The sequence below is a fragment of the Callionymus lyra genome, chromosome 3, assembly GCF_982586985.1.
Source record: "Callionymus lyra chromosome 3, fCalLyr1.hap1.1, whole genome shotgun sequence".
In the NCBI taxonomy this organism is placed as follows: Eukaryota; Metazoa; Chordata; class Actinopteri; order Syngnathiformes; family Callionymidae; genus Callionymus; species Callionymus lyra.
In genome coordinates, this window is record NC_141820.1 from 26,999,727 (window position 1) to 27,026,201 (window position 26,475).

Sequence of the window (26,475 nt, forward strand, 5' to 3'; positions counted from 1 at the left end):
CGCTCTCTGACACAGGTGTGGGCAGAGTAATATCACTGGGTTAATGTGCTTTCTATGATGGGTGTGTGTGTGCGTTGTGTTTGCTTAGCGTCGGAGCCACTATATCATGCCGAATAATGTATGCGGGCCAAAGCTCCCGCTGCTGCAGACAAGACACGACCGCCGCAAAAATATGGAGACAAGGTGTCGTAAACACGCTAACACTCCATAAATCCTCATTGATTTATAACGGGAAGAATAAACGTTCCCTGAAGAAGACAGCGAGACACTTCTCAGCACAACAGCTGCCAGGGCTTATTTGGACTGATGAGAGCCTGTAATTGTCGGGATTTATGTTAAAGCGTTTCGTGTTAAATAAAGAAAAATATGCACTGTCTCTTTAAAGACACGAGATACCGCCTGCACCATGACTTGTGTGACTTAATGCAACATCACTTATTCAGCTATATTTTCTGCACACAGTGCCCTGTAAAGGCCGTTCAAACACAAGGAACGGACCGGCTGTAATAGTGAGGCTAACCCTTATTTTTGACCATTTAAATACTACTTTTCTAAGCATATGTTTAATTAATCTTTACACAGATTAATGCAGCACCATTCATTTGGTTCAGAGTGAAATACACCAGGTGAAAATGAAATGAAACTGAGCAGAAAATACATTCTTACCACAAATTCCTCTTCCCTTGATCAAGAAATCTATTTTGTGGTCTGACATTGAGTTTTGAACAGAATGTTTTGCATCAGCAAACTATTAAACTGTTCTCAAGTAACATATTTCTGCTTTTGAATAGAGTGACAAATACTTGGATTTTTATTTTTTTTTAATTATTTCTAACACCTGGTGAGACACAAATAACACCGCAAACCTCTGACAAGCAGCTTACTCTAATTACATTGTAATTAAGTCCTGGTATTTTATCTACAGTGTGTGATATATTCATATATCTATTATATTTTACCAATAAAAATATTGATCAAATCAAGATGAACTCAAGCACCGGAACAGCAGGTGGCGGTGGTGTTCCCTGAACTCACTCTCACAACCTAGTAGAAACTGATACACCAAACAAAGTTATTGTGTTTTAGTTATAGTGTTGATTTAAGTGTGTCTTAAATATATGTTTGACTCTATTGTACTCATCAGTATGTGTCTGTTTGTACAAAACTCTCTTTTCAATCTCTAATTTACCTTAGAAAATGTACTTAAGCCCCGCCCACTGGAAACACTTTTCTGGAGATACAATTTTGTTTACCATAACCCCTTTTGACATTGGAGTTCATCATCATGTGTCATCAATCCTGGGGACTTGTATAAAAAAAGCGGGGCATGATTGCATCATAATAGACTCTGACCTCTAACTGCAAAACATCATCAAGATTTGAAACATGTGTTTAAACACTAGTTGAAATTTAAATATTAATTAAGGTAAATTATATAATAGTATAGACTCAAAAAAGTATATACACTTTAAAGATCAAATAATACTCCTGTGTTGTTCTCAGTATTATCTTGATCTTTAAAGTGTATATACTTTTTTGAGTATTGTTTTGTTTGTTAAAGCGCTTTGTGACCCTGGTCTGGAAAAGCGCTATATAAATAAATATTACTTACTTAACTTACAAAATACAAAAAGACTGATAACGAAAATATTACCAAAACATGTATATACTGTATACATACGACTTTCAGATAGTCACAGCAAAGTAAATAAATGAAAATTTCCCCCGTTTTTAAAAAAAAATACTGTTAATATTATCATGTTAATATTCTCATATTTTAGGGAAGACAATATGTATGTATGCAAGTATCTTCTTTATACTTTGTCATCCCTTGCCCTTTGTTCTTTTGTTTGAACGTTGTTCTTGTTTTAATGAACTCATAGTTTGCTGTGAAGTGGAAACCCAATTTCCCAAAGGAGATCTTCAGAGGGATTAATAAAGTGAATCCATCAATCCATTCAACCATCCATCCATCCATCATTCCAGCCATCTATCCATCTATTACTTAAGCCAGTGGCCTCCATCTTTGATCGTATCCGGGGGATTCCAAAGAGTTCTTCCAAAACTGCAGAGGAATGATAACAGTGCCAGTTCTCTGAGTCAGCACAAATAGTACTGTCTCCATCAGCGACTTCCCCAAAAACCCTCACACCAACAAATCACAAAAGAAGAGCATTGCTGAAATTACCTGCTGACTAACACCTCCATTAAGAGTGAGACCATTTATCAAGACAAACAATTAGGTGCTAACCACTCTTGGAGGGAAATGATGTGGCTAATGAAGACACAGGATGCTCTGCTTATTAGGAAAAGTAAACAATGCTCTGACAACCTGCGGCAAAACACATCTGTCATGAATGGATTTAAGTGGGAAACATCAACATTCTGTGCCATATCAATATCCTAGAAGGAGTGACACGTGAAGGGTGAAGGTGACAGCTTGAGGGGGAGACGGGGATGACAGCAGTGGCAGCATCAGTGCTCTGAGGGCGAGGAGCTCACTCTACTGTCACTCAGACCACTGGACGCTTTGAAGGATGCGATCTGATGCGGCCACAACAAGACCAAGTGTGGGAGCGTTTGTAAACGCTCGGACAACATCAGCGGAGAGAAAGAGTCGGTCATTCTACGAAACCATGGCATTAGGTTCAATGTTTTTTGGATAAATTCTATGTTGTGTAATAAAAGATCTATACGTTATAGGATTGGTAGTTCATTTAACATTTACAGAATTAGGATTCTAAAATAAAAAACATGGATAAAAAGTAATTATAGGAAAACATAGATACAAAGTATTAAAGGATGGTAAATTCCAGCATGAATTGGCTGTTATTGATTAGCTAAGTTACCAAAAATGTAAAATAATCATATAAATTTGTGATTTAGAACTTGGCTCCTGCAAGTTTTTTAGTGATGTCATCACCTGTCAGCAACATTTAGAAAAGATGATTTTTTGAATTAAAAAAAAACATATAATGGTTTTGGGGTTGTATGTTAAACTACAAGATAGTAGTAGTATAGTCCTATAGTAGTATAGTAATTTGTATACGTTCGACGCTCTAAAAAATAAAAAATCTCGTTTGATGAATGACAGAAAAGTATAGTTTTATTGTAAAATTATGTTGAAAAAACAATTTAATTATCAGTTTTGAGTCTTTTAAATCAATTTAACACCCATAAAAAAAAACAGAAAAGGTCTCCCATGATATAACCCATGGAATACTTATTTAAATGGTTCGCTCTAAAGCATAAACTGCCTGATGATTTGGTTAAGATACATGAATGAATGAAATCTTACTCACTAGTTGACCTGATTCATAGATCAGATGAATAAAGACAAAAGCTCTTTTGAACGTCTTCACCTGTTGGTTGACTCGGCAGTGCGAGGGTCCGTGGTGGATGAGGATTCGCACGATGTCAACGTCCCCCCTCCAGGCCGCCAAGTGCAGTGGAAAACAACCTTTACTGTCAGCCACGTTCGTCGATGCCTCAAACTGGATGAGCTTCAGCACCACATCTCTGCAGAAGAGGGAGAGCGATGATCAATAAACACACAAACAAAGCATCCGTCGATACATCAATCCTTCATAGATGACTAGTTGTATCGCGGGAATCAATCAATGACTCCTGTGAAGGGGATCAATAACGATTTATTTGTAATTTACACTTCCACACTGCAGTATACTTCCAAACATATACAGGTGAGCGCCCACTGGTCAAGACTTTGTCTTTACTAACCTTTTTTTCAACCATGATGTTTCGCTTTTTAAAGTGTTTCAGCTGAAAATCATCAGTGACCAAATTGTTGGTGGACTCATAATAACCAACGTATGTTTCTGGCTATATTTTCCCTAATCAATATTTGGTCTATATTCAGTCAAAATTCTTGATGAACTGAAAACTAACCTGAATATCTGAATTCAATAACGTCAAAACCCCGGCTAAAGATCAGTGCTTTCTTCATTCTATAAATGTCAATTTTGAGTATTTCTTTTAAAAAGTATTTTTATTAAACTATTTTAATTTGCACCGACTAAAGGGTTTGGACAAATATTAGATCTCTGCCTTATATTGTAAAATATAATTATAATAATGATTATTGTACATGCTTCTAAACCAAGTGAGAAACATATTTGCTGTTTTCCACCGGCCTATCTTGGCCCTACTCTGTTCTATGACGACCTTGATCCAACTTGACTCTATCCAGTTTGTGTTGCTTTTTCCACCAGGACAGTTCATCGAAGCAAGACACTATTTTTAGTACCTGCTCTGCTCTGGATCAGAGCGAGCCAGGCAGGCACAAAAAAGGTGATGTCGACCGACTGCCGTCGGAGAGTGACGTCTCTGAAGCGTCGTCAGCCAAACACAAAAAAAACACATGTAAATGTGCTTTATTTATACAGCCGTTTACAGCAATCTTATAGTGAACCAAAGTACTTTCCAAATAAAGAGGATAAACAGTAAAGCAATAAAACAAAATAAAACATCATTCAATAAGTAAGTAAGTAATTTGCATTTATAGAGCGCTTTTCCAGACCAGGGTCACAAAGCGCTTAAACAGTCAAAACAATACTCAATAAAATAGATACTTTAAAAGTCAAGATAATACGGAGAGCGACACAGGAGATAAAAGGTGCCATAAAACTTGATATTAAAAGCCATCCTAAAAAATTGTTTTTCTGCCTAGATTGAAGAGGCCCAGGTCGGAGATAAGATGCTTCTCAACAGGGAGTTTATTCAGTGCCTGGGAGCAGCAACAACAAAGGCTCGATCGCCCGAGTGTTTATACCTTGACCTGGGCACATCCAGCAACAGTTGGTTGTTTGACCTCAGAGCTCTACCTGGATTGAGAACAGTTAAACACTCAGATAAATATGATGGGGCAAGAATAAGTGATCTGTGGACGAGGTCCAGACCTTAGTGTCTGGTACACCATTGACCCAAGTTTCGTGGCGCTTCGTCATGAAGGCAGACCAACAGAGTAGTGTCGAGTAGGGCTTGAACTATATAGCGGAAAAGCACCAATGGTCTTTCCAAAATGACCTAAGTCTGCCCAGAGATCCCTTGATCCCTGAAGGACCTCCCGAGGGATTTGTCTAGGAGGTATCTTTAAAGGTGCCTCAGCCAACTCAACTGGCTTCTCTCGATGAGGAGGAGCACAAGTTTTAGTTGAAAAGAAAACTGGTTTCATGAACTACCAAACGTTTTTTTGACCAAAGATGAGAGATGGATGAAATATCGATCACCGTAACCTCACTAGCGAGCAAGACCCTAAGATATTGAAACATTTCCACCAGGGAACGAAGTTCTTGAGCAACATGTAAAGGACTAGGGATGGATTTTGATCGACAATTTTTGATTATGGTACAGATGCCTTCCCTTCGATACCAGTTCCTGAATGATTTTCCAATAACGATTTTCATCAATTCTAGCAAAAAATAAAATTACATTACACAGTAAAAATCTTGAAAATTTAAACTCCAGTCTTACACCAAAAAAATCATTACATAATAAGTAGTGCAAAAAACTTGTAGAAACAAATAACAAAACAATCTAATAATCCATGCCTTTGAATTTAACTAATCAGTTTTCCTACAGAAAAATCGACAAATTGGTGAGTACCAAAAGAAGCTCCTGTTTAGATACTCTGTACTACCAAAGCAAATCGATCGAGGCCTCCAAAGAACCAAAGTCCTTTTTTCACCGAGTACCAGGGCCTAAGAAATCTTGCTAACAAAAAGTCTACGGATCTAATAAAAGTACATGGAGTGATAAAACCACCAGCCTGTCAGACATCAATGAAGCCTAATCGTGGGGAAAAACTTAGTTTGAGGAGAGAAACTTTGCAGTCACTTAATCTTTTCCTAAATGATTCTATAACAAGAGTTAATGAAAGGTGAAATCACAGTCCTACTGCGCTGAAACCTCTGCGTCTTATTAAGAAGGTTCCTGGTGGAGGCCGAGGCCGAGGCGAGGAGCTTGATTTGCATTTCAAATGTCAGCACCGGAGAGTTGGAGAGAAAAGAGGTGACACCTCTGACAGCGAAACAAGGCAGAGGTTTTGTTTATCCTGCTTTACTTTCCAGAGGCATATTCAGAGAATTGTAGCATGAAGTCACTTATCAGTGCCTTCTGAAAATCCTCTAGCGGGTGGCTCACTGTGGATCAACTGATTTCAAGGAGGAAATCCATATAAATGTCGCTGAAACACAGAACTAATCTCTCAGTTATCAGTCTGGCTGGCAGCCACTGGAGGCTGAAAGAGCCGATCCAGGTGAGCGACGAGTGTAAGCCAAAGATCACCGACAAAAGCTCCAGTACAGTCCACAGACACAAGATCCCTGCAGCATTTTTCACCTTCATTTCATCTCCTACCTGTGTCCGTTGAGCGACGCGTGGTGCAGAGGTGTGTATCCTGAGCTGTCGGTGCAGTTGACGTTGAGGCCCTTCCACATGCTGCAAAGATACACAAATAGGTTAAAATCTATTCTAGGACGATCTCGAAAAAAATGCATAGCATTGTGTCCATTCATTGTGACATTATGGACTCCAAATTCCACCGTTTGTAGACATAGTTAGAGTCGTGTAGTGTCACATAGTGTCACATGTTTCTCAAAAATTTCTGCTGCTTATTGGCGACACAGATGAGACAAATATATACTTTTTAACTCTTCACTCTCCACTGTAGAAACTGTTTGTTCGGCACTGCATCATCGACAACATCAAGAATTCCGGCACTTACATAACCCATGAAAATGTTTATGGACACAAATGCAGATTTTATTGCGTAAAAAATAAGTTGTGATGCTTGACCAAGATGCACCGTCAGAAATGAGAGTTGTAAGGGAAACTATGACACATTTTCTGTGGTTCAATTCCAGCTTGAAGGATCTATAATTTAAGTATTTAAATTTTCCACTGCATAAAGGTTACAATTGTACATACAAATTTCATTTTAACTAACTTCCCATTCCCCAACAGTGGTTCCACTGTGTAATGCTTATCACACTCCACTATAAATACAGGTATCAGAGTTTTATAAGAATATAATCAGCCATCATAGACACAATATTATTTGTGACAAAATTCAGCAATATTTAATTATCATCCCCTTTAACCAGACACCAATGATTTAAAGTTGTTTTATTAATATCTTTATTATCTAATGTTGTATATTAAAAGACATTAAAGTTGTAAATGGTTCAATAGCCTTCCTTTCAATAGAAATTCTCCTAGTAGGTTTTAACTAAACAAACTTTACTTGATTTTGACTGGGGTCCGTCCTTGATATCCATTTCTAATAGCTACTTGTAATAAGTTATTTCACAATGACATTTTCGCACACAAATATGTGCTTTTGGTTTCATTTTTTAATCGTTTGATTTTGATTTTATATTTGATGATTTGACCTTAAAAATGTGTTTTTTATACCAAGCACTGTGCCTGATTTTATTTTCTTTCATTCTTGGTTTTACAAAATAATAAATAGTTCTCACATGGTCTGCAATAAACTATATATATAAAAACATTAGATTACATTTTAATTTTTTATAACATGTTTTATCTGAGTAACACAAGGATATACGCAATTTGCGACATTGGAAATGGTTAAATAGTTTTCTTTCAAGGACTTCAGCTTCAAACAAATCTCAAAGAACATTCCTTTATTCATGATCCAGCTTTCCGAAGCCAGTTCCAGCACAAAGAAGAAGCTCACATAATGGACTAGACTGTTTGCCATGGAACATCTCCACATCCATTTCAGAGGTTACAAAAAAAATATTCTTAGTAAAACAACTAATTTATAAGACTGATGCCTAAGAATTGAATACGATACAGAAGGTCTATACAGTTGCAGGTCAGAAGGACTGCATAGTTGTGTTACTGTATCGACCCCGAGGCTCCCCTGACACCTTCTCTGTTGACCTAAGAAACCTAAAGGATGGATTGATTTGAAAAGTAAATGCTGAAGTGGAAAAGAAAATCGGAGGCAGAAGGCAAAATGATGAGGCAGGCCGTCAATATTCAGCCTCTAGAAGTCATTAGGTGGCAGAGACCTCCTCGTGATAAGGAAGAGACTCGAGGCGTCGTTCGACTCCCCCTGGCAAGGATAATGATGATGTCTCCGGTCTCAGGATGGCGAAGATTATAATGATGTCACAAAGTGGGGCCTTAAACACACATCTACATTGATCATACGTCTGGAATCTTTAAAGAAGCAAACCCTTGAGCATTGCCAAGTTAGTTTATTCAGACAATCCATCCTTTTCTTTACCATCTCTTGGGTACATCACAGAGAGAGGCTCTTGAGAGGTTCTGAATCCATCAGCTCAAACCGTCTCCATTTGTCACGTCATAGAGGTCCTAAATATTACTCACAACAATAATTAAATAACGCAGTATTTATTTCATGTTTTTAATCTACAAAACACTGACAACATTCTACCACAAAAACAGCAACACAAGAAGCATTTGTAGACAAGTGAATAAAGTCTTATGTGAGAAGCTAAAGGTCACAATTCACCTTCTAACGCACCCACAAACACCTTAAACCACAAACGCAGACTCACACTAGCTTCAGAAAAGCTTGAGTACATAAATCTGTGTGACCAGGGAGAGTGTTTGAGGCCCCAGAGCTGGACAAAGTGCTGTTTTCTTTCTGAGCTCAGGCGACGTCGTCTACTGTGACATAGACCAGTGAGGAAGTGTTGCTGGTGACACCAGCGTTGACACCCGGCCAGTGTTGAGCCTCATTTAAGGGGCTTCATTTTGGCAAAAATGTGCATCAACTTTTAAACCAACCTGTTTCAAATTAATCCCAAACTTAGTCTTAAATACACATTGGTTTCTAAATAAAAACTTTGATTGCATTGGTACACCTGAAGTTGAACCTGAACACATGAACCTAAAGTTTACTGAGAAACACTAGCCTCAGTTTATTCCCTGATATAAACTGTATTCAGCTTATTATACAGTCTATCAGCCTTACCCCCTACTTCAATAAATGTGTGATAATACAATTCAAATATATTCATAATTTAAAAAAGGGGAACCTCACCTTTGTGGCGACATAGATAGGTTTAATGTATTCATGAAATGGCTTTTATTTTACAGGAATATTTTTCCTAAAGTTCACAAAAACAAGTCTTGAATACTTAAAATAAATTACAGTTAAGCCATTAAAAAAAAATATATATATATATATATACAGTATATATACTTTTTAGACAAAAATATTACAGAAATTCAATACTCTATTTCTTTTGCGGTTCGATAACAAATACCTCATGGACTGTTACCGTGCCTCGGCCAGTGGTTTGGGACCACACATTCAAAACTCATAAATGGAAGGAAAATCCTTTATCAGACGCGTTCACATGTCAGTCAAAGAAGGTAAGATCAAGGGTTATTTTCAAAGGATCAGGAGATCTACCGAATGGCACTCTACTGAGACTCTACAAAGCGGAAATCAAAGACAGACCAATGGAGTCTTCCCTGTTCATGTGAAGTGATAACAGCGGACGGCTTCATTTCCTGTTTGAAACATGAAGTTTGGGAGTTCTCGAGAATGTTTGTCTGGCTTTGATGTGGCAATACACGATGCTTCAGGGCATCGAGTGAAACGTAACTGATTTATCATTTTACCTGCAAGGTTGGCTAAAGTCAATGTGCGATGATGTTCGATAGCTTGATCATACCGGAGATCATTACTACCTCCATCAAGGAAGTTGCCTTGATGACTTTTTCAAGTATTTCCAAAGTTCAGAAAGTCTAAGCATAGGTTCGAAATGACAAGAATTCCGAGGTGTTCTGATCAACATCTGGATACAAAAAGGTTTTTTTTCACTTTTTTTTGACGTTTGGTTACTACCTCATGCTGTTTACAGCATGAAATCTAATCATCAAAATAAACTTTCCATCGTCTCGATAATTGTTCTGGACGGTCGCTTCAGTCATCGAGTATGTGACTGACCAAACTACCGGAATCTAGCTTTCTAAAGTAGATTGGTTCGATTCCCTTTTCCTTTAAACCAGCCCTGATTTTTGTTGACCACTTTAAGATAAGAAATTGTTTCAACCTTTAACCAGGAGGTTGATGGTTTGAAAACCGTCTACCTCTATATTTTAAATTTCCAGACATGTTTGTTCAAGATTTTCCAATTTCCTCTATGCCTTAAAACAAATCCTACATACTGCCCCACTTGGACAAAGAATGAAAGGAGCTACTGTCCTAGATCACTTAATAGAGCAGGTTACTGTATTTGGTTATTACCATCCTTTCAAGCCGGGCTTGTGGAAGCAATATCAGTTCAGAAAATAATTTTAACAACCACCTGATCTACATCAAATTTGTCAAACTCAAGGCCCAAAAAATCACAATCAGACTTATGCTTCCTGATAGATTTGTTTAGCCTGTAATTTAGCTAAAGGATTCTGTTCCCTTGTCGGATTGAGTTGGACACCCCTGGTCTACACACATGTGCTCTATTTCAATGGTACGCAACGAGTGAATATGAAACCTTTCACTCATGAGGGTTCTCTTCCACACCTCCGAGTAGAGAAAATCCGGTTCACACCTAACACTTCACCAGGCTCAGGGGTTTCCTGTTCCCTCTCTTCACAAGCTGTCGCGGCTTATTTGCACTTTTTACACTGACCCGCTTACATGTGGAAGTGTTGCTAATCCTATTTCCGAGCTGCTATGAAGAGATTTACAGAATTTAAACATGCAATTTAAATTCCTTTTGTCAACACGGGATATGCTAGCAGGCCATATTACAAAAACAGTCCTGAGTTGTTCATTTGTTACATAATATGTACTTCCACCTTTAAAATCCAACATAAGCTTTAAAGGGATCGAGGCATCGGTGTTGTTTGGTGGTTCAATCCTTGACACTCAATGACAAATGACATCAATGGAACCAACATCAACACATTCAATAGGTCAAGAGGTCAACATTCTCAACACAGGAAGTAATTTATCTTGGGTCAGCCTGACCTTTGATATACAAAACAGTAAAAGTGTGTATCACATACACACTGCAGGAATACAAATCTTTGGAAACAGAATCAAAGATAATTAAAACAAGTCATAAATGATCAATAACCCTGAAGCGGATTCATAATTTATGGATACGTTTAATTATTGACTATCTGGCTTTCACTGCTTGCAGTTATAATGTAGTTTAAATTCAACAGTTTGGAAAAGGTGAGCATATGTGTAAAATGTAATGACACAAGTGTTTATGAAGGAGTGGGAAGGCATAAGAAGACAAGATTTTGTCTCAGCTGCCCAAAAAAGCAAGTCCAGCAAGAGGCGGCCATGCTAAGCCAGGACAGGACATAATTATAGGTCCATCATTTTCTGTTGTGTCAATGACACATTGATATAATTCAACTATACATACAATAACCATTTATTATTTTATGGATTTCAAATACTATCTTTTGGTCGTAGGTCTTATAGTTTATATTTCAACCTGCGAATACTACGTCCTCTGGAGCGACAACAAACTCCAGCGACATTCCTAAACAATGACTGAGGACGAGAGGATACAGAAGCCATAAAAGCTGATCTTCGGACATATTTGGGTTTCAAAACAAATGAAAGCAGCTACGGCTTTAATATATATTAATATATATTGTTGTATATTTATTGTTCCTACAGTGTCTTAATATATCAAAATATATAGTAGTGTTGTCCCTGTATCGTGACAAACATCGTACCGCCACATTCTACAAAAAAGTTAGTTTGCTCTTTTAATTAACAACATTGATTTTTTTGGTCAATATTTCTCTCTCAATTTCTTGCTGTAGCTTCAATCTTCACCGGTTCAAGAACCTCTAGTGACCCTCAAGGTTAGGAAAGTGCTCTTACTTTGCAGAAGTCCCTTCATCTCTCTCACAGCACATCTATTTATACTTGAATTACTCTGGGGTGCCTCACGAAAAAGGGATACGTTTGGGGGGAAAGTAGGATCTTTCATGTGGATCAAAAGCAGGTACATTAGCAGTGGACCTAAATGTTGTCATCCTGCCATCATTGAAGCCAGAGGGGGAAGAGAAGAATACTGGATCTGGCATTTGTTGAAACGTGGTTCTGGCTTCTAGTTTTGCACACACAGCTATTGGTAGAAGACAGTAAGGGTTTGCAAACAGCAGAAAACTGTCCATTTTCCTCATTTAAATTTCTCTTTGTATAGTTTTCTAAAGCTTAAAAATGTCTCGGATGAGCCTTTTTCCTCGACTTTAAACAGTACATCCGAGTTGCACATGAATTTTGACCTCGCACAAGGACGCTCAGTCAGAACGAAGGGAGCAAACGTAACCAAGAGGAAGGAAACTGGCTGATGATTGACAGGAAAGAATGGAGAAAACACATAAGTACAGGCAGATCAAGGAAGCAGCTGAGCACACTTTGAGAAACAGACCGTCGTTGGTTCGTTCCCAAGTCATAAACAAACGCAGCTCAGTACCTTAAATAGAGATGTGAAGTGCAAAGTTTCCATGATGACTGGAGAACTCACATGCAGCAGCCTCGGCATCGACCAGCTTCATTGCTGACTTTTAACAGATTATGGAAATGGTGGATGTGGGGAAAAAAAGTAAGTGGAACTCAAAATTGTGAACAAACTTTAGAGGCTTATTATATCAAATTGCTTGGAGGTGATCACGTTTTTTTGATCTCAATAAATAAAATTCATCACGGCTGTCAAGATATTAAAAAAAAAAAATGAGGCCCAAGCGCGTCACTCTTCGTTCACTCTTAAACAAGACCCCAAGATACTTTAAATCCTCCACTTGGACCAGGATCTCATCTCAATCCAGGAAAAAGAACTTCACTTATACCAGCTGAAAACCATGCTCTCATATTTGGAGGTGCTGAATGTCATCCATGCCGCTTCACACTCAGTCACCAATGGCTCCAGCGAGGGCTACAGGTCATGGACCTGATGAAGCCAACAGTACCACATCAACTTAGAAGGCAGTGACCCGATCCTAAGAACCTCCAAACAGGACCAGCTCAACATCCTGGCTGCGTCCGATTAGTCAGCCCCTGCGGAATCCATACAAAACTTGAAACGAGTTTGACTTGCTATGCGGACCAAGGACTGACACCTGTTCTACCATAACCCTACTCACAGAACTCATCAAGGAAAATTGTAGAGCTGATCCACAATCCTGGTGAAAACCACATCACTTCTTCTGAAGTCGAGGTTCAACTATCTGGCGGACCCTCCCTTCCAGGACCCTTTAATAGATCTAGCCAGGTAAGCTTAGGAGTGGGATCCCCCTATAGTTGGAACACACGTGCTGATCCCATTCTTAAAAGGGGGCAAAAACCAGCCTCTAAATAATTCTGAAATGAAAAATGAAGCAAAACACCTGGTCTACGTACATTGCTGTCAATAAACACAGAAAATAAGTATTGTTTGACCCACGACAGCAACATTTAAATAAAAACCTGATTTCACAAACAGGCATTAAATATTAATGCAATTTGAATAGAACATACCAATGATCTCTGTACTTAAATAATAAGAATTACGGAGATAACTATTTAAATCTCTTGCAGGTCACATTAAATGAATTGGGGCAGCCAGATTCTTGAGTTCCTCCAGAGCCAGTAACATACTTGCACCACAATATGGTCCTACATTCTTAGATGTACATACTTTATATTGCTTTGTGTAAAAGCGACACTAAAGCCTTTGAAAACGTTAAAGTTGTGTAGTAATACAAATCATGAATGTATTCACAAAGATGCAGCTCGACACATTCGAGACAAAGAAGTGGAAGTGAAGAACAACCACGACCTCCTCCACAGCTGCCACTATCGATTTCCACCGCAGCCTTTCCAATCAGTCTCAACCTGAAGGGCCGGAGCATGATGTGGACATGAGCCGGTGTTCCTCTCCACCCTAAAGCAATCTCCCCCAGAGTCAGTGAGCGACAGAGAAGCCTTAGATCTACCACTTAACCACCGGCCACAAATCCATCCAGAACTGCATCGATTTCCTGCACATCTGCGGCATCAAGGATGGGAAATGCTAGCTCGGGATCTCCATCGGTATGGGATAAATAAGACGCACAGTGGGTTCCACGGTCAATGTTTTTCATGGAGTGATCTCGAGGCATTTGAAGGCGCTACCTACTGTTTTATTGGTTTACAAACTTCACTGTGGAAAACAGTATCAAATGCAACGGTTCAAAATTGTGCTTAAAAATGGTATAAAACAGGAATTGAACCAAACTTATGAATTTTAGCATTTGGCTTCTATATGGTTCGTTTTTAGAACCTGAAGGTATGCTAGCAATTCCAATCCGGCTGTTGTGAAGGGACATTTTTTTTCTTACAAAAGCACTTTTTACATTCACCTTTATTTTTTAAGGGGAAATAAATACTCAAAATTACAAAAGAGGCCAAAAGTCCTAAAAAAAAGACTACTGTAGTAAGGAATAATATAAATGAATACAAATTTAAATTTGGCATGTCTACATAATATTTAACCTAGTTTACGTCACATATTCTGCATTTTGTCATGCGAGTTGTCACTTTCTCAGTTTTTCATTGCATTATATCCGCTTTTTACAACAACAACAAAAACGTTTTCCTGATATGCATCGTAGGTCATCTCAATTTTGGTTAACTTTAATTTAGTTTTAAATAACATTTTAAGCCAAATTGATTGTATTTAATGATATATTGGGCCACATAAAATTACTTATGGGGCACATTTGGCCCCAGGACGTTCAGTTAATACAGTAACAAAATAACTTTGTCCCAGTACTTCTTATACTTGTGGGTTTGAAGAGTAGACATTGACACACTTGTTTTCCGCTGTGTGTTTGTGTGTGCGTGTGCGTGTGCGTGTGTTTCTATAATAGAATGTCTATATATGGCCTTAAAGAGGGCTTCAGTTCATAGCTCTTAAAAAAAAATCCAAACACTACGATACTCTGCTGGACACAGAACCGCTCCACAGCTGGGAGAGTAAGAGTACCTGCAGGGACAAGGCCTCCGCTGTCTTTAGGGTAATGAAGGACAAAGGCTCATGGTACATGCCAGGTCAGGGGTCGCCAACATGTTGACCGTTGGCATCAGCTTCTGCACAAGGATGGGCAGTAGCCTGGGAGCCTGTTCTAAAAATATAATATGGATTCATAGTTACATTTATTTATTAATACTGATATACAAAACACTTTAGTATCTTCACCACCACAACTCAAGTCAATGTCTGCTTTGTATGTGGGATGTGAAGACGAGTCGACATCGGGCGCTGTGGGGAAAGGACTTTTCTTTTTTTTTTTAAATCAACACTTACAAGTATTAGATGGATCTGTAAGTCAATGTACATTATATTTAAGGTTAAGAACGAAAAAAGAAAACTATTAAAAAAAAAAGTGAAAGAAATGCCTTGTGTACCAAACATTTATATAACTTTAAAAGTGAAAGAGGAATGGAGGTAGAAGAGCAATTGGCAAAGAATGATTTAACACTGAATAAGTGGACATAAAAAGTAGTCCAGGCAGAGAAGTTGTCACGCCAACCACCCACCAGATTAGGGGTGTAAGAAAATATAGATATAACAATATATCGCAATATTAATTCATTCACAATACTGTATCGATATTCATAGCTCTGTATTGCTATTTCTAATATATATATATATATATATATATATATATATATATTAGAAATAGCATATTTGCTCTGTCGCATGCACTGGTGCAGGAAGATGAGAGCGGAGGTGTGGAGGAGTAGAAATCATTCTGAAGATTCAAAAGCACAAACTTTAATAAACGTCTAAAGATGCATCACGACAAAGAATATTAGCAGATCGAAGAAATAAGAAAGACAAAACAAAACAGAGCAGTTAACTTTGCTGTTCTGTAGAGACAAGAGAAACTTTTAGTCAACGTTCTTGTTCGTGTTAAAATTGACATCAATGGAATCTGTCTCATACAATAAATAGAGAGTTTAGTAGTGGTTTAAAAAAGACTGACACCAGACCCTCCACTAATTTTACAAACTGCAGGACGATCAATGATGACACAAAAATGTATCGAACAAGTTAAGTTTAGTCATAACAACATTAAATGCTTTATTTACTTTTAATGGTGTCAAACCATATCAAATGATTATTTATTTTTTTACAAAAAATAATAAATGAAATTACTTTGAATTAAAGTAAAATGATATTTCAGGTTAAATAAATATTTAACATTACTTTTAAAGTTGATTTCTGGACTCATTTTGGCTTTTAAACGGAGTTTAAAGTTAAAAAATCAAACACTGACTGAGACTAGTAATGCTCTTAATTATTTATTGTTAATGTAAGTTTACATTTTTTGTTAATATTTTGAGAAGCACTTTCCCACAAGCACTTTAACTTTTGATTAGAAAAAGTATTCCCCCCCTGTTATTTGTTGTTAAAGCCAGAAAAAGTGTTACATCTTTAAAAAAAATAATATATCGTTGTTACTACTGTATAGTAATGTATTGCAATATATCGCAATATATTGTTGTTACTACAGTATCGTAATATATTGCAATACATGTAATATATATATTGTCCCACATGTATCGTGATACATATCATATCGCCAGATTCTTGCCAATACACAGCCCTACACCAGATCCTAAAATCACTCAATGTCGCCACAGTTGGGCTGATCTGGAGCTTATTCTCAACCTCGTGGGGACAGAAGTTCCACATGCTCTGCTAGAGATTTTCTCGCTTGTGTTTCCTCACACTCTCGAACAAGAACACAAACACCAGCACTTGCCAAGTTGTACCACACACAGCTGGGTGCAATTACTGGCTTCAACATGGTCCCTTAAAACATGCCACTTTAAGGGTTATTATCAAGCCTTCCAAAATAAATCTTCCATGTCTGCAAAACTGTCCCCAGTGAAAATGTGCAAATTGGGCTAAATTGATCTTTTATGAAGCACTATTTGGATTTTATCACCTTAATTCAGAGACGTGAGGTGAAGTTGTGTCCGAATGTTACATTTATGTCCAACATTGCAGAAGAAAAGGTTATTTTTACGCCTTTACTAGTTCATTTATTTGAATTAAAAACTGTACTCAGTTAAAACAGAAAGTACTTTAAATAAGGAGCAATTCACTTAAATTAGAGAAGCAGTGTCAAAACATCCAGCATGAAGCATCAAGAGTCTGTTTTCCTTCAGTGTCCCATTGAAACTGTAGCTGACGTACCCCAAGGGGAAAATTGAAGCCAAGTTTGAATTTTGTTAAATAAAGAAACATTTTCTTCATAATATTTAAACTAGTATATTTGAATGACAGTTTTAGATCATCATAAGATGTTTTCTGAAGCTTAGATGAAAAATAGGAGTACATTTAGTAAATAATAATGTAAAAAGATATTAGGTAGGTAGGTAGGTAAATTGTTTTTTTCCAATTAGACACAGTTATACAGCAATTATTAAAAAAAGTAAAAATAAAAATAAGAACAAGAACGAAGAGAAATAAAGAACAAGATGATACAATCATCTAAAGTCTAAAGATAAAGAAAATAGATCAAAAACAAATAACAAAGACAAAGGATACAAAGATAAACATAGAATAGAATGTTAAGATACTTTCACTCCACTCCTGCCCCCGAACTCAGAATTCTACATAGTTTTGCACCTGGGGAGGAGCATTCGTGCAGTTATATTAGGTACATTAGATAGATGGCGCTCTTTGTCGGAGTTTATCCAGCTCTTGTGAGATCAGCATGAGGATATGAAACTGTGAGATAAAAAAAAGGTATGAGATGGAAAGAAGAGGAATTAAAGTCAGTTAAAGCAAGTGAAGGCTTAATATATGTTTGTAAAGTAAAGTATTTGGGTCAACCATCCACAGGGGCGAAGAAGAGAGTGCAGGCACGATAGAACAGGTGGAGACAACCGTTAACCCCATTCTTGGTGTGTGGTTTTTGTAGATGGAGTTACTTTGATATCCCTTCAAATCAGTCCCTGTATACAAGTAAGTAAGTAAGTAATTAGTATTTATAGAGCGCTTTGCAAGTGGCTTTATTGTGTGTTAACCCGTGTATCAGGTGAACAACAGTCATCACACGTGTTCGCACCAATCAGCAGCGGCTTCAGCTCAAGCTCTCAGTGACGCACGATGCAGCACAAGACAAGTGCAGGCTGCAGACGCTTATGTAAAGAAAGTACAGACAGAAAGTAAATGTGCAGGGGTGTCATATTACTTCATGAATCAGGCCATTATCATCCCCCCGAGCTTCAATAAATCTTTGTAAGAGAAGAAGTGGTGAAGCCAGAGAGGCACTTTGAATCAAACACAGCAGGTCCTTACTTTGATCAGTGCCTTTTTGTGGTTAAAAATAACTGGCAAAGTACTCTTGAGGGAATCCCAAAGCCCCCACAAACAGGGAAGTCAACCATGTATGAAGAGAACACAGCGAGAGTGACAGACTCACTCTAATTTGGGCTCTCTTCCTCTTTTTTTTTTTTTTTTTTCCACAAAACTTCATGTTTTCTTTCATTTTGTTCTCATAGCAAAATGTCTAGAGCACACTGTGGGAAATACCCACACATTTGACCCAAATTCAAAACTGGGAAAGGAGGAGGGGAAGCATGGGAAAATCCCCTTTTTTTTTCTTTTACACATTCATTTCTTCAAGAGGTGACTAGAAATAATGAGTATCCAGGATCAACTCATTGGTTCGACATTACACTGTAATTACCTTCAACCCTAATTCAATTGTACATACATATATTAATGATTCAATTAAGTATAAACTGTAGACTTTAAACCATATTTCTAGGCCCTAAGATAAAGGTGCAGTTTCACATCTGTACCGGACAAGCTTGCTTTTACCACTACCAGTGTTTGGCATGTTACTTTAAAATAGTAACTTAGTTACAGTACACTTCCTAGTTACCTTCTTTAAAAGTAATTCAGTAACTTTAAGTTATTCGTTACTTTTATAGTAACAAGTTACTAGGTTGCAACTTTTGGTAACGATAAAAACGAATTTGCCAAGTGTAAGGGCCAGTGTAAGGTTGGATTCAGTGTTTAATAGAAGTGATACAGTATTAGTTACACAGTGTTTAGCGTTTAGTTTTCAAAATATAAAGAATAATAATAATAATACAATACTGTTTTCATTCAATGCATCATTTGCTTGTGAGTAAGAGGTTCAGTGAAAGTTTGTGTTTCTTCCAGTCTACCTTATCCACGTATCTTTGTTAATTTATTTTAAAGGAGCAATAACATAATGATAAATATCACATGTAAATACCATCTTGTGCAAAAAATAACATGAGTTGATATGGTTTCTCATGAATATTTGTTGAGTAAGGAGAAGATCTTTAAATGTAAATTTATCTGAAAACTGTGGCACAAAGCAGAGCATTTTAACTTAATTTCAGGAAATTTTGTTGATTTATTAATGTGTTTGTGAAGACTTGGTGATAGAAATTTAAAAAAGTTGTATTTTCATTATTTATTTTATATATTTCAAAGGAAATATGTTGTATATATTACCCTTTTGCTCTCTGAAAGAAGAAAATGAACTAGAGTGACACAATCTACTGACTCCTTTAAGAAACATCTTAAGACGTTTCTATTTGTTCAGGCTTTTCCTTGATTTTCTGGAACTCCTGTGTTGTTCTCATTATTATCTTGACCTTTAAAGTATATACTTTTTTTGAGTATTGTTTTGATTGTTAAAGCGCTTTGTGACCCTGGTCTGGAAAAGCGCTATATAAATAAATATTACTTACTTACTTACAATAATGTGAACTCAGCATTATTTGGAACTATCATTTACCTCCATGTGAGGAGTTATTTGAAGATTTTGGGGTGACTGGATGTAAACTGATTGATAAGCACTGTTATGTTTATAAAGGAAGGACAAGCTTCGTTGACAGGATCTGAAATACAACCAGCCTTAATAGTGAGAAAAGATGAGGGGATGAATCATTGACCTGAGGCTGAGAGAAGAAACATATGGAAGGAGAATGTTGACAGACAGCAGGCGAGAATAGATCTTCACTTTAGAATGACAGATGGGAGACAGATAAATGGTCACGATGATGGCGTTTCATCAACAGTTTGCACGTGCAAGATTACATTTAAACATAGATGTTCGATGACCTCACCAACGAGCAATTGACTTTTCCATTTGTCACCAACTCGTTTTTCGTTCTTGACAACATCGACCCAACACCCTGACAGGTGACGCTGCAAATGTGTTGAGCTGCCCTTGAGCACATCAGCAAGCCATTATTGCTTTTCATTGAGATGGATTGATGGAATCTTGCCAGTCGTCCTGTAGCGGTAAACAAAAGTCCAATATTCATCGGAGAAAAAAAAGCGCCTAATTAAGAATATAGTCATCGCGAAATATCCAGAAAAGTTCCTATTTAAAGTCAATAAACATGCAAGAAATGTTCTGGTAAGAATGGAGGATTATGATCCTGCCAGCTCAGTGAGAAATCTCCTTCTATATGTAGCATTAAATCATAATAACTATGTACACGCTTGTTCGCGGTCAGGCCTGATTAGCTTCAGCTCAGAGCGCGCCACTGCGACCCTACGTCCTGTCATGTGCTTGTGTTTATGCCTACAGGAATGCTGCAAATCACATAAACAGGCTAATTTTAGTCAAATGTGCCCGCAGACAAAGGTCCATTTCAGTCGACCCGACCGTGCACTCTCTGGAGAGAACACTGGTCCATCTATCCCGCGTCAGCAAAATGCTGCCACTTATCCCCGCTTTAAATGTGCAGGTAGTGAAAACACACATGTAAACAACCTCCGATGTGGCCTCAGTGTCGACACTTCTCTGTTTACATAATATTAGGCAACCATGTAGTAACCGTCGTGTTACTCATCCTTGTTACATAATTGAGGATTGTTCACACAGAAATAGTTTTTCCGTCGACAGTCTCCTCTTCTGCTTTCATGCCCTGATTTCATCCCTGACTGAAGTACATGTGAAGTAATATCTATGTAGCGCTTTGGGTGCTTAATCCTGAGTGACAAAATGTAGTATCAGCACATGTAAAAAATATTATTAACTGGAGGTGAAGAAGTAAATATGTTTTTTCAAGGGTTATTTTATGGCTGGATTGTATGTTTTGCACCCTAAAACACCCTAGGAGGGGAAGGATTATTTACCGGTGACCAATTGTTGACTAAACAAAGTTGGATCATAAAACAAATGCTACCATGGTATGATTGGGGATGGTATTTCTACCACATACGTTAACTGTAAACTCATTTGTTCGCCTACCATTTTAAACTATTTAGTACTTACCAATTATACACGTTTGGAATAAGTCAAGAATACATTAATATCCATTCAGTGAAGAACAGCTTTCTATTGGTAAATACTTTTACTACCTCTATCCAGTAGGTTGTAAAGACATTACTTGACTGCAGTATTTACAGACCACACTTCTCTTGATAAATTCGTAACTTCTTTCATTTGTTTTGAACCAAATTATGTCCAAATATCAGCATTAAAAGCTGCTTGAGTGAACTGTATCCTCTGGTCCTCAGTTATTGCCACGATTTCGCAGGATTCCATTTATTATGCATCTGCGTGGCATGTAATGACTGCTGCCATCTAGTGGCCGGAAGTTAAATTGAAACACAAAAATGAACAAATGCTCATAATATTTGCATCTTAATTGTAAATAAAGAAATACAATAATTTTATTTTCAACACATATATTTAACTTTAACCATAAAATAACTATTTAAAAGTTACGTTCTTACTATAAACACGTGTTTGTGAAATCAAGCTACACAGCAGTGAATGTGCTTTTTGTAGTTTCATTATGTGGATCAAGAAAATGGACCAGAGGAACATAATTATGTGGATCCAGAATCATCGGTGGAAGGTGCTACTTCAATTACTCACGTAAATTACACAGCACATGATTTGGAAGTGTGCTTCCCTTTTACACACTTTTCTCCAACAACCATCTCCATCATTTCCTTTCCTCATTTAGCCTGGAGTTCTGTGGGTTCTCCAGCGCCACCACGGTCTTGTCTCACTACTCTCACTAATTAAAACAAGGAGCGCAAAGACACTGCAGGGAAGGCGACCATGCTTGGCTCAAAAGATCGGAGGCAGCACAGGCGTAGAAGCTCAGCATCCGTCCTCACACGTACACAAACGGTGAGGCTCATGAATGATGCATGCACACATGGACTCGGCTTTACAGTGCACATACAGTATGACCCAGTTTATATGCGGCACGACACACCGTGGCGGTAGATTCCTCCATCACCGTCAGCAGACTTAAGTTAAACTCTTGGAGCTCTTAAATAATAAATCAAATCTGTGACGAGGAGCCGTGGGTTTGAACCGGGGATTGATGTGGGCGATGACAACAAAGACAAGGGATTTCAATTACAGTGATGACTGAAGATCATCTTCAACGTCGCCCTTAAGATTCCAGTTGTCAGGCTGGGTTAGCGTCAGTTACCTGCATCAGAGGAGCAATTTGTGGAGTCAGTGTTCACAGTAGAGACAGATTTTAAAAATCTCTTTTTAATAATCAAGTATAACATTTAAAATATGCCTGATATTTTGCAAAATATGAATATACAATTTTGAATCTTCCATAATTGGCCATTTTTCCAATTCCTATCACATTTGTAAAAGATCATCTCTTTTTCGTTTTGTATTTTCCTTTTATATGCAAATTGAGGAATCATTAGCAGAGTTGTTTGTGCAGTTTCATGCATTTGTTTCAGTTAGACGGAGCTAAACTGTGGGTGGAAGATAAGATTTGAGCGAGAGAACTGATTAAAATCTAATCAAAAAGAGTATCAAACCCTACGGGGCACTTAAGCATTTATTTTGGAAGAAATGAGGAGTCAGACAAGCTACAAATATTCATATTTGAATGAGGCTAAGCACATGAAAACTGCTTGGGATGTGAGGGCTCTAAGCTTAGTTGCTCAAATAATGTGGTAGCATGAACGTACCAAATATCAAAGTCACCTGGTCTACGTTATTAACTGTATTATTCAACAGGAGAATATGAGATATTGAAATGAAAAGTTCTAAATATTTTCAGATGTCACACAAGGTTTAAATCACAAGATCATGAGTTAAATTAAAACAAAAGGTGAAGCTACAAGTTAATGCCAATTCCTTCTGTTTATTAAGACGCTTATCAATGGCTCCAAATAAACACATGAACAAGTTGCAATATTGATGCCAGGTTCCTGTGGAAAGCTTTTTATTTTCAACAATTTACTCTTAACATAGTAAATAACAAACATAATTGTTTATATCATATACAAACAACATTACTTGTGAATAAACAATAAACTTAGCACAAGGATAGTACAGCTAGCACAGATAAAGCTAGGCTACAACGCTATTAGCATTAGCAAAAAAACAACGCTGAAGGAGGTAATGTAGCTTTGATTTTATGTAAAGAAAAGATCTAACCTTTGTTTTGTTTTGTTTTTTTGGGGGGGAGGCTTTAATCGATAGAAGTGGGCTTGGAAAGTGAAGCTCAACAAGAAAGTTAAAACATTTCCTTCTTACAATTGCAATTTAATCGGTTTTGGGTAGTGTGGCGGACGGTTCATTCAACATAGTGGACAAACAGATGCAGTAGAGTAGCCCGAGGATGCCAGGATATGTGTGTGAATATATAGCACATATATATAGTGAGCAAGTTTATAAGGCCCAGGTGTATTATAAAGTATATAGCATTTACCTGCACACCTTTAATAACTGATTCTTATGAGTACTGAAGAAATATTCTTAATATCTATAGCTATTCCAATACTCATCGTTTGCCGACTCATCTTTCTTTAGCTCAAATAAAAAAATACTTGCTGATAAGCAGGACTAATTGTATCGGCTCCTGTCACATGTATAGTTACATCCTGTTACATGATGTTCTTTGCAGAGGAGAACACAGGAAGTCCATTCAACTCTTTCTGATCTGTACCACACTTGCCCATCAGAGATCATGTTTTCATTCAGCTTCCTTTGTTTTCTGAATGACGCTTGGTGTTTTATGATTTCTGTAATCCAACCTGAATGTAAACCCAACACTGGTGTCAAGGGCCACGTCTGCTACATCATCCTTTTGTGGCTTTTAAAGATTTAAATGGAGAAATAGGATGTCGCCAAATAGACAGGTATACAACTATTGAATGCCAGAAATGTTGGAAATGAAGAGGAAACATATATGTACAACATTTTATATAAATAGACTAATTTATATTGACAATGGTAAATAAATATAAACAGAAATGTGTAAACTAATAAGGAATTATAACGTCCATTTTATCTTCTGATTGTCCAAAAATAATATTACCCACTTTTAACCAAATGGTCTTTTCCCTCCTTAAGCATTCCTCTTTGTTAATTCCCTCCTGTCATCTACATTCTGGGACATTTGGGGATTGGTGGTTATTAAACCCAATCATTTTGACGGAGGGGAGGGAGCTTCTCTCAACAGGAGACACAAGTTCACAGCACACCACGGTGTTCTGTTCCAGATTTTTTAAACTGTTCAGCCAACTTTGCAAAAGTTCTCTCAAGGGTTATTGAAGCCCATTACAGTATAATTGTTATTGGTTAACACCTCTACGATGTTGGACTAACTACCCAGAGAAAAAAACACTTTAACTAAAACCAAAACATTTCAAGCAGCACCTTTTATAAAGACTCTACTCTTCCTTCAGGCGGGAGATAAGAACAGCATATCAATCGTTGCTCAGGGCAGGATGAGAAGTTTCCTGAGGGAAACTATAGACATCAAAGGGGACACATAAAACCACAAAATTGAAAAGTTTTAAAAAGACTAACTGGCAAAACATATTGCAAAGATCAGAGAGACTTCGGAGCCAAATCAGGCCTACAATAGATCTGAATAAAGTTTACTTATAATTAAATGTTAAATAAATACCAACTACGCACACCTAAGACAACACTTAAAGAGGAAGAAATGTATTCCATTAAGATGAAGGAATTTTCTGTCTGCCTTGTACACCTGTATCACACCATAATAACACACATATCACACATATACGTGATCTATAGCGCCAATCAATGCTTCCACTACAGAAGAGAGCTCTCAGAAAAAAAACAGGTACATTCTAAGGGATATACAACTTCACTAGAACTATATGATTCTAAATGAGTGACAAACACTGCTTTATTGAAAATCAAACAGAGTTTCTGCAAACTATACAAAGACTGTTTGAACAACAATGTGAGGAACCTAGAAAAAGAGGAAACATTGTTGAGAGCTTACTTTCTACTGTTATATAAAATATACTCGTTTAAAACATTATTAAAAATGTAGCTGTAAAAAACATTTAACATAATCTGGAGCGCTTAATCTTTATGCCTTATAGACCCCCAACCACTTGACAAAATAGCATGGGGGGCACAACCCCACCGCCCCCTGAAAATTAAATAGACCCAATTTTGTTCATATGTATACTATATTTAATAAATATCAATTATTAATAATTTATAATCTTCTCTCGAATTCTAAAGCCCGTATTACAGATCCTTTCTTAATGTTTACATATCAAGAAGTGTTCTGGGTTACTTTTTAGTCTGCAGGGGAGCCTGGTTTATTTTCTTTTTTCTGAAGAAAAGTTAATTAAATTTTGTTCCAGTAAGATCTAGAGCCGCGAGCAACTTCTCAAAATTCAGATTAAGAGGATGATTATTTGAAGTTGTAAGAGTCAAGCTGTCGGGATATACTACTTCCTTGAAGCTGTTTTCAGTTCCCCAGATTCTAGACTATTCACAAAATCTGCCAATGATCGGACATTTTCTTATACATAGCCTTGTTTTTAATGTTTAGACCTTTATATTTGGTATTCCCTTAAACTGCACTTGTCCTTAAATGTAGCATTTAACAGTCAGTTTCCTCTTAAATCTTCTTTAAATGCCATTTAAATTACAAATGTTCGCTAAGGAGGCACTTAAAGATCCACAAATCCTCAGTGAGTCTCGTCTTCTTAAAATATCTTGCTCTACATTGTGTTTGCAAACACAATAAAAGGGATTCTATTCTTGTTGACAGCAGTAGCTATTATCTCAACCCGGCAGAAGTGTGAGGGCAGCGCTCGACAAAGTGACAGGGCAGGCGGACAAAAAGATTTCAATGTTGTCGCTCTTCACAGCTGGGTGGTATCCACAAAGGCTGAAGGCATCTAATATGGATGACAGTGTCTTGGCTCGCCCGAGGGATGAACGCTCTCCTCCGAGGCTCTATTATATAGAAGGGAAAAGAAAAGGCACCTGATTATGTTTGAGCGAGAGATAGGTCTGAAGTGATTCCTGAGGCAGGAATTGAGGTTCACCCCGGTCTCACCTGCCAGCTAAAGGACAGACACACACCACCGGGCCAGAGATTTATACTGACAATGACATCTGTCCATCATTTCAAGCACTTGTTCAACGGTCTTACAGACCAGCAGG

The 26,475-nt window shown here is 37.4% G+C and overlaps 1 protein-coding gene across 3 annotated transcripts in view; it reads right to left on the reverse strand.

The window, feature by feature from the left end:
- Positions 1–26,475, reverse strand: part of anks1b (ankyrin repeat and sterile alpha motif domain containing 1B) — a 186,727-nt gene that overhangs the window by 138,984 nt on the left and 21,268 nt on the right. For all 3 annotated transcript variants that reach the window (XM_087787324.1, XM_087787323.1, XM_087787322.1), the window contains exons 2-3: positions 6,376–6,456; positions 3,363–3,519 (exon numbers count right to left, since the gene is read on the reverse strand). In XM_087787324.1, the coding sequence (XP_087643450.1) occupies positions 3,363–3,519; positions 6,376–6,456 (238 nt within the window). The remainder of the gene's footprint in view (positions 1–3,362; positions 3,520–6,375; positions 6,457–26,475) is intronic.